This window comes from Anoplophora glabripennis, unplaced genomic scaffold, assembly GCF_000390285.2.
Source record: "Anoplophora glabripennis isolate ALB-LARVAE unplaced genomic scaffold, Agla_2.0 scaffold221, whole genome shotgun sequence".
In the NCBI taxonomy this organism is placed as follows: Eukaryota; Metazoa; Arthropoda; class Insecta; order Coleoptera; family Cerambycidae; genus Anoplophora; species Anoplophora glabripennis.
Genome location: NW_019416984.1, coordinates 487,275 through 497,719, shown reverse-complemented (window position 1 = coordinate 497,719; position 10,445 = coordinate 487,275). Strand labels below are relative to the sequence as shown.

Here is a 10,445-nt window from a genome sequence, read left to right as displayed (position 1 = left end):
TAGGGCCAGTCCGTTTCTGGACACCTGATAATAGCAAAAAGTTGATTTTAGCATCAAATCGTAGAGCTCCATGTGTAATACAACGTACGAAAATTTTATTAAAATATACAGGGTGGTTTCAAAGTTATAACCCTAAACGTTAATTTCTAGGTACCCCTTTGACCCCCCATAACTCCGTTAGGGGGCACATTAGGAAAAAAAATTATAGGAAGGACTAGTTTTATTTTGACCTCCCCTATACACTCCCGAGAGATTAGGAGGTACTTACCGGACACCCTGTATATTTAAATGTAAAATTGTTTAAAAAAAATACATTGTACTGATTGTACCGTTTTTCTATTTCCAATTCAGTTTCATATAACCCGTTGTCCAAAAAATAAGGTGAATTTGTTTAAAAATAAAAAATCTTTATTTATGCATCTCTAAAGTTTTCGTACCATTTGTAAACATTTTTTTGCGACATAACCTCATCACTAAAGGCCTTCTGTAACATCATCAACGTTTCCACGGCAGAATATTTAATCCGCAAAAAAAATTTAATGAAAATTCTACTCAACAATATCAGACAGTGAAAATCGATAAACTCATTTTCGTATGTTTACAAAAAGACCAGTAGCTCTGCAGCAATTGAATATATTGACTTGAAACTGCTTAGATATTAAGGACAGTACTAGCAACTTACAAAAAATAATTGCTTGCTTTCATAATATCCGCGAATTTTAAATACCTAAGTAATTTACCTTATTTCTTAACATTCCAAGAACAAATCTTTGTTTGAATTTACCTTTATGTACCATGTAATTTAATAAATTATGCCACTCGTGTGATATTCATTTTGATAATTTTAAATGCATATTGGTTGCTGGTAGGCAATTTCTACATCAGGAACGTATATTTTGATAACGTGGATATTTTTTGCTTCTGCATTTTTTTTAGTAATTACCTACATAAGTAAATATAATTGTTCTGTAAATGGGTAACATTTGAGCAATGAAGCTATTATTATTACGTCAGCAGATAAATATAATTTTAGGATATATACCATTGTACTCACATGTCCGTGCTTGTCCATTTCGTTGTTGGTCAGTTTAACCTTCTCGAAGGACACCACTTGCTTCCTGAGCTGCTCCCCGGTGTAAGGTGAGTCAGGGTGAGCGTAGATCCTGCAAGGAGCGGGAGGATCGGCTTTACCCGCCACCAGCCAAGACGATCGGTGATAGGCGTACCGATAGCGTTTATTGTCGACGGGGACGATGTCCAGGAGCACCGCGTACCTCTGGTCAGAGCGGATCCCCGTGAAGGACACTCTCACTGTAGGGAACATTCTCCTGAAAGAAAAAAAGAGTAGATAAGATTGTAGATAAAAAAATATAAGAGTGTAATAACGAAAGATTTTCGTTTGGTGTTATCACCTGTCAATATTTAGCGGAATTGCGATTGAGTGGCGACCCACCAACGGGGAAATAAGAAATGAGAGACCATTAGAGTCTCCTCTTCACTAAATTGCCTTTTCTTCTGGCTAAGGCGTTACAAATGGGAAGTAAGATTGAAATTTTTATTAATTGCGTAACATCCTTCATAGCTGGCGTGCAATAAATTAATACTTTCATCGCAATCAGTCGCCTTTAAATTGAATTTATCCAGCCCGGAGGCCACTCTCATAAGCCCACTAATGAGGATGGGTCGGAAGGGAAACGTTATTTATGGAGCTTCTGTTGTTCGACTTTTATTTCTGTTCGTTATGATCCGTTTTCACAGCAAAAGTGGAACTGTTTTACTCGTCCATAAAATCATGGATTTATTTACTTTATTATAAACAGGAAATATTCTTAATTTAATCTTCGGTCTTTGACACAATTATAATCCAGACCCATTATAAAATTTTACCACGGCAGTCTTTCTATAGCAAGTAATTTTGTGGAGTCCAATGAGTAATAATCCTAAGACAATAATCTTTTCGCATCTACACGTACTTAGGAAACACCCTGTATAACTTACAAATGTTTAAACGTACTAAAATTCTGCAAACTTTTAATACGGGCGGGTAACAATTCGGATATTTAAAGCCCCCTTCCTAGAAATTCGCAACGAACTCAATAATTCAGTAATGGAATTAAATTACGCCGACAAGGGTTTGTCACATTTTCTGACAACTCTCATGTCGCGAAACGATTCGCTTTTATTATTTACCCCGCCTCTGGATAACGAGGAACCGATGCATTTTTTATGACATTTCAGAGAAGTCAAAGAGAACGGAGAATGCGCTGGGCGAGGCCCTCATTCCGATTTAATTGACTTTTTTGGTGATATTTGAACTGCATGCTAGTTTTTATTCGGTCAATCACGTCAGTGGTTGCTTGACGTATATTTTTAACTTTGTAACGTCATTATTTCTGCGAAGGGTAAGTACCTATATGGCTACAAGGATTAATACTTTCTGGTAAAACACGAGTATTTTTAACACCGGATTATAAAAGATAATAATGAAATCATTTAATCACAGCAATTATTAAAATTAATTCCATTTTCTAAAGGCTTTAGAGTCACATCACGTCAAATGGACCCCCCCATATTCAACATTTTTTTTTTGTAATTTTTCATGAATACAAAAAGAAACAAAAAAGACCTAGAAGATTATCATTTTTAATTCTACTTTTTTACAAAAATAACAACATGTTTTAATTCAAATGAATTTCGCCTAACTTACTATACTTATTTTATATTTCACGATTTTCTGGCTTTAATGAGGAATCTAGCGCGCCTCTAATCAGCACATATTTGGCAACACTGTGAAAAATTATTCATTTTGCGACCAGCAACTGGTGTGGAAAAATCTGCTTTGGATAGCGAACGATAAATTGCATTTGAAATAAATATTAGCTGAAAAGTAGTATATGTACAGTACCTGCCTAAAGTATGGAATAAATTCAGTAAAAACGAAACAAATTTTTTTGGGGAAAAATCCTCGAACAGGTCGATTTTTAATTTAAAAAATACATATTTTAGCATAAAAGGCGATTTTCAACCGTCATTTGTTTTCGAGTAATGACGTCATCGACATTTTTTTTTAAATAGCAACCCCCTATTTCTTTTCTTGATTATGAAAGATTGTTTCATTGTCGATCCGACAGTATTAAAATGTTGCCATCTTACATAGACGTTGATCTTACTCTTACTGTAGGACTCTATCCTCATTATTATGTTCATTCCCTTTTCCCCTTTCTTTATTTTTTGACTTGTGTAAATACTTATGTATACCTAGCACCAATAAACTAAACTAAACTAAACTAAACTAAACTAAACTAGGAAAGTTTTCGAGTAAATGACGATTAAATGTTAGAAAACGTAAATTTTATTCATTAAAAATATAACAATTCCTATGTCAAGCCAATAAAATTCATTAAAATGTCGATGACGTCATTACTCGAAAACAAATGACGGTTGAAAATCGCCTTTTGTGCTAAAATATGTATTTTTTAAATTAAAAATCGACCTGTTCGAGGATTTTTCCCAAAAAAAATTTTGTTTCGTTTTTACTGAATTTATTCCATAACATCCACAAAATTTAGCTTCAAAACTTTATCAGCAGCTTTTATACACTTGGGACATTACTGTTGATAAAAAGTGGATATGCCCTTTTTTGTATTGGTCTTCAATCTTTTAAAATATAAAAATTTTGATGCAACTATTGTTAAAATGCATGATTTTGATATTCGTTAGTTATCATATAAAACATGCAATATACAGCTTATCCTTCTGTGTTAATAATGCATATACTATTATGTGGACAGTGGCAATTATTTTCGGCACTATTAATAGACGGAATTGCACAAGGTGTCTACAAAGAGAGCGGAGGTGAAAGAATAATGGATTTCGGTGCAACCTGTGACTTTTACTAATGCCTGTGTATGTCGGTGGAAATAGTCGCACTTCAAAGTGCTGGCAATCGGCAAACAGACAGGAGGAAGAACGAGCGTCCTTATGGACGGCGTACAACGCACAATTAGGCGTCCGCGAGCATGACGAGACGCTCGAATTCACCAGGTGACGTTGCCTCGCCGGATTGATTCATTGCCAGCGCCGCGGTGCCAAATGAGTTTGTTGTCTGTTTTTATACAACTCCACGGACGTGTGGGATTTGCTTCGGGAAGGCGAGGTTCTTACAGAAATTAAATTGTATGGTAGTTTGTTTCAAGTTATCAAGAAAACTGAATCTGTAGACACGACACAAGAGGAACGATTATGATATCGATATTGGGCAAAAAAAAAAACAAGAAATAAATACGCTTTTGGGGCGGCACACCTGCTTGTAGCTAATAGCGAATCGTGACGGCATTGTATTAGCGTTGGTTCGTTCTTTTTATTGTTTTTTCATAAGAATGTTGCATCATAAAGGAAATATATTCTATATTCAGCGATGCAACCGAGGATCCAACTACCCCCGACTTACCCAGATACAAAACGCCAGAACTGAAAGGTAATCACTAATACGTAATCCCCTACGTCATAAATCTCGGAATCAAATCACTTGCAAACCCCGCACAGACACTTCTGCTTCCACACTAATTATTTCCCGGCAAGTGGAGGTGCGGTAAAAAATTGCAATTCGCTAATGAAGCAAAATGAAGCCACTAATTTACGGCTTTGCTCAAGACAGTAGCTGCAAATAACTAGTTTTTACTTTTAGCAGGTTGGAATGAGAGGCGGCCGGATCAAAGCCGGCGTTGGGGTCGTAAAACAAAATCTGTTATTGGTCATTACACGAAGAATTTATAAATTGTTAACTGCCGATCTTCGGAAATGTCTTTGTGCAGCGCACCAACAGGTAATAGATGTAAATATTAACTGAGACCGAAGAACCTCGCGTAACTCATCTTTATTGTTACCGAGAAGTTGGTTTCCATGAGGCGAGCTTGCCCTAGAAAATTGTTAACTCGGTAACGTACGATAGGAAGGTAAAATGATTATTTAACATAGGTACGCAGCAAGGAATTTTCAATGTTCCATTTTTTGTCAATTGTAAAAGTTTTAGTAAATGCAAATCAGGAACCAGGAAGTTATCTTTTAAATTTGAAGGTGGTCAGCTGTGGGTCTAACTTTAGTAAATATCTCTATTATTTTTTGGAAATCACAAAATTTATAAAAATATATTTCAACTAAATCTTTTAGTTATCAAAGAAAACAAGAGCTTTGTATAATAATTTAAATAATGTATGGGAATATACAGTATCAAAAAATAAATAAGAATTTTGATAGACAGAGAATCATCAAGTCGAAATAAAAATTAGGTACATAGTTTAATACAGTTAATAAAGTAAAGTTAATTTTATTTAAAAAAAATTACATGCACATGCATCCGTCCTGTTTAACAAACTTCAAGGTATCAGGGCTGACGTTCGGTCACACCCTATGGTGGCTCGGCCCATCTGGGCTTGTCGTTCAGTGTGGTAGTGTCCTCATGTTGCCCTGCCGCAACTCGAATTTTGATGTATTGAGGAAACTTTTTATTTCTCAAAATTCGAAACTGAGGCGATTTCTCTGCGCGTCGCGTGTGTCATCGGTTGTCGCTTTGCCACCAGTGTCAACCTCTGTCGATGCCATCTACTGTGATTTTAGTCGTAGGGAGCGGTTAGGGACTTCGGGGACGCCTTCGTCGGAATTTTCGAAACATACTTGAAAATTTCGATTCTACTCTCCATCTTCTGCTTCACGAGAATGGTCATCGGTACCTACTTTTGTTATACCATAGACGACTTCCTAGTTCAGAATCGAAAGTTGAGTAAAAATCGAAAACGCTTTAGGTATAGGTATTAGAAAATCTGATCGTAATTAGTATATGTATATAAAATTTTAAACATAAACTCTAATGCTTGTTTTAAAAAGTCTCACATGTTGATTCTACTACTGTCATTTTAAAAATGCATTTTTTTAATAATAAATACGAAACTTAATGATTAAATATCCTCATTACATACTTTTTCTTTTCAAGATTTTTTTTGGAAAATCTTAATTATATCTAATATATTTTTTTGTTCTAATTCATTCAGCAAACTCAACCTCTAACGCGACCCTACAATTTATCACGAATTTCACAAAGGAAATGGAAATATTAACAGCCATAATTCATCCCAGCACATTCTCACGTCCCTCTGCTGCCTAATAATACACACACATTTTTATTTCGGAAACGGATGTCACGGGGGTTAGTCGAATTACCCCCAATTAAAATATAAATTTCCAAGGTGGCTCGCTGACCGTGGCTTCCGAAATTAAAGACGAGGGTAAGCGTGGGCTGTCAATATGAGTGAAATTATGACGCCGCGTCGCCCCATAAATTTCCCAGACACCTTGATTAAGGGTTGGCCAGTGTGAAACTGCCAAATTATTAGATATTTTTCGGTTTTTAAAACATATATTTTACGTTCTCGGTCGCGGCATGTTCTGAATCAATTTGGGAGCTCTTAAGAGGGTGGTTCTCTCTCAAAAACAAGGCTGTAATTATATGGTTTTAATAGTAAAAAATATAGTCGGTTTGGCTTAGACATATACGCTGCAAAAAAAGTAAAGGGATAATCTCCAAGTAACATTTACATGTTCTGTAAATTTTTCCTGGAAATGTATCCATTTAAATGAATGCTTGCACAGTTGGTGTAATATTCTATTGGTTTACTTGGGAAAAAGACAGTAGTAAATACCTATGGTTCAAGGGAATTATGTCAGTGTGCACTTTGACAGTGAATTATAACACAATTTTCACTTATAATCTCCCTAGTGCTTGAAATATTTCCGGAAATTTTTCCGAAGGAACGCATTTTCCAGAAAAATGCGTGATTGAGGAAAAATTTCCGGACATTAATTTAAGGACGTGGGGGATTCGGTAAGAAAATTTTACACCCAAAATTTATTTTAAAAATTTGACATGTTTCATTTTGAAACTTATTTCGCCAAAATAAAGTTGGCTTGACAGGTAGACATTGTTTTGTCGTGCATGACATATTTTAATTGGTTCTTAATAAAACATAAAAACCAACATGTTCCTTTCACTTTAGTAATAAATGAGACATTTAATTTTTGAATTCAAATATTTACCTTTGCAATACAATTCACTTAGTCTTACTAATATAGAAGGAGAGTGAGTTTTTGTAGAAAAGTGATGTCTATGGCAGTTTATCAATGATTCTTATTAAAATATAAAAAAACACATTCCTTGCACATTAGTAATAAAAAAGGCATTTAATTTTTAAATTCAAATATTTATCTTTGCAGTACAATTCACTTAGTATTACTAAAATAGGAAAGTAAGTTTTTGTGGAAAACCTATGCCTATGGCAATATAACAATGATTCTTAAAAAATCATAACTGCAATCAAGTAGGCTTAGGCTTGTAATGTCAAAATCGTCTTCGCTATACGTCTCCGTTGACAGTCATTTTCTCTAGCTTCTAATTGTTTACAATTAAATCATAGCAGTGAACAACCAAAAAACTAATTTAAAACCTTATAGTATATGTAATTCTTGCACCATAGGGGACATTCTAATGTCTCATAAAAATTTAAAGTATTTGCTATATGAAAAAACTGAAAAAAAAATGGAATCAGTCCCCATCAAGAAAATCTTTTCGCAGCTATTCGAAAGATGTTGGAGGAAGATATCCCATCTTTTTTACGTAAAACCAGGGCTCAACAGAGCAAAATTTCATCAAATTATTAATAAATAAAAACATTACAAAGCAAAATTCTGGATAGGTACCTACTGATTTTTGAACCATATGACAGCTGTCAAAAAAAAATTTCCACTTATTAATATTGTTTGCCTAGCTTGGCAGAAGGAATAAAATTTCCGAAAAATTTGAAGGTTGCCATGGGCAACTGTCGAAATTACAGCATCCTTAATATTGTGCCTCATTTTTCTATGTACCTACTATATTTTATAAAATTTTGTAAAATTTTCAGGAAAATGTGTTGCCAATATTTTGGAAAAGTATTTAAATTTTCACTTTAATATTCCAGGTAATTTTACAGAATTTATTAAAAAATCGAAAAATTTGCAATTCTTTTATTTTCTATGAACGCTTTGAGTATAGAGTTACAGAAATATTATTAGGTAAATTACAAATAAACCTAGCATCTTTAAAGATATGTCGGAAGCATATGCAAAAATAAATTTTGTAAAATGGATATATCAAGAAATGTGTATTTTCTTTTTCGNGCCCCTTGAATTTTTTCGGTGTTATTTAGATACACCCTGTATATAAAATTTTAAACATAAACTCCAATGCTTGTTTTAAAAAGTCTCACATGTTGATTATACTACTGTCATTTTAAAAATGCATTTTTTTAATAATAAATACGAATCTTAATGATTAAATATCCTCATCACATACTTTTTCTTTTCAAGATTCCTTTGTTATACAAGTATTTTTTTTGGAAAATCTTAATTATATCTAATATATTTTTTTGTTCTAATTCATTCAGCAAACTCAACCTCTAACGCGACCCTACAATTTATCACGAATTTCACAAAGGAAATGGAAATATTAACAGCCATAATTCATCCCAGCACATTCTCACGTCCCTCTGCTGCCTAATAATACACACACATTTTTATTTCGGAAACGGATGTCACGGGGGTTAGTCGAATTACCCCCAATTAAAATATAAATTTCCAAGGTGGCTCGCTGACCGTGGCTTCCGAAATTAAAGACGAGGGTAAGCGTGGGCTGTCAATATGAGTGAAATTATGACGCCGCGTCGCCCCATAAATTTCCCAGACACCTTGATTAAGGGTTGGCCAGTGTGAAACTGCCAAATTATTAGATATTTTTCGGTTTTTAAAACATATATTTTACGTTCTCGGTCGCGGCATGTTCTGAATCAATTTGGGAGCTCTTAAGAGGGTGGTTCTCTCTCAAAAACAAGGCTGTAATTATATGGTTTTAATAGTAAAAAATATAGTCGGTTTGGCTTAGACATATACGCTGCAAAAAAAGTAAAGGGATAATCTCCAAGTAACATTTACATGTTCTGTAAATTTTTCCTGGAAATGTATCCATTTAAATGGATGCTTGCACAGTTGGTGTAATATTCTATTGATTTACTTGGGAAAAAGACAGTAGTAAATACCTATGGTTCAAGGGAATTATGTCAGTGTGCACTTTGACAGTGAATTATAACACAATTTTCACTTATAATCTCCCTAGTGCTTGAAATATTTCCGGAAATTTTTCCGAAGGAACGCATTTTCCAGAAAAATGCGTGATTGAGGAAAAATTTCCGGACATTAATTTAAGGACGTGGGGGATTCGGTAAGAAAATTTTACACCCAAAATTTATTTTAAAAATTTGACATGTTTCATTTTGAAACTTATTTCGCCAAAATAAAGTTGGCTTGACAGGTAGACATTGTTTTGTAGTGCATGACATATTTTTAATGGTACTTAATAAAACATAAAAACCAACACGTTCCTTTCACTTTAGTAATAAATGAGACATTTAATTTTTGAATTCAAATATTTACCTTTGCAATACAATTCACTTAGTATTACTAATATAGAAGGAAAGTAAGTTTTTGTAGAAAAGTGATGTCTATGGCAGTTTATCAATGATTCTTATTAAAATATAAAAAAACACATTCCTTGCACATTAGTAATAAAAAAGGCATTTAATTTTTTAATTCAGATATTTATGTTTGCAGTATAATTCACTTAATATTACTGAAATAGAAGGAAAGTAAGTTTTTTTGGAAAACCGATGCCTATCAATGATTCTTAAAAAATCATAACTGCAATAAAGTAGGCTTAGGCTTTTGATGTTAAAATAGTCTTCGCTATACGTCACGTCATTTTCTCTAGCTTCTAATTGTTTACAATTAAATCATAGCAGTAAACAACCAAAAAACTAATTTAAAACCTTATAGTATATGTAATTCTTGCACCATTATGTCTCATAAAAATTTAAAGTATTTGCTATTGTGCAAAACCGTACTTATCTTATCAACTTCCACGTCACCTGCTACATGAGTGTTGTATAATAATGAAAAAGTAATATTAACGGTTGGTAGAAGAAAGCGCAAAAAAGCAAACGCCTAGGTGGGACATTCTGGAAGGAAGCCTAAATAGTCGAAGATAGGCAGTTGAAGTGAGAACAGTGTGCAGATAGATAGCAAGACGATCGGCAGGCAGTGTGACAAAGTAGTGCAAAATTAAGTGATTAACCGGTATTAGTTAGCAGGTAATATTCTTTAAGTACTTTGTTGTTAATTGTTCTATATAATCTTATGATTGTGATGATTATAGATGTTTCATGATAATAATTCTTTGTAAGTTTAGTTTCCATTGCTTTATGCTCAAGGGCATATATTTTTCTAAGGTAAAATTGTGATAATTATACTTAAAGATTGCCCATTATTTATTTCATGTTAAAAATATATATATTGTCCTGATTGCC

At 33.7% G+C, this 10,445-nt stretch overlaps 1 protein-coding gene across 2 annotated transcripts in view; it reads right to left on the bottom strand.

Moving 5' to 3' along the window:
• LOC108905763 (T-box transcription factor TBX20-like) overlaps window positions 1-10,445 on the bottom strand; it is a 92,521-nt gene that overhangs the window by 23,813 nt on the left and 58,263 nt on the right. For both annotated transcript variants that reach the window (XM_018708772.1, XM_018708773.1), the window contains exon 3: window positions 1,055-1,328. In XM_018708772.1, coding sequence (XP_018564288.1) covers window positions 1,055-1,328 — 274 coding nt within the window. The remainder of the gene's footprint in view (window positions 1-1,054; window positions 1,329-10,445) is intronic.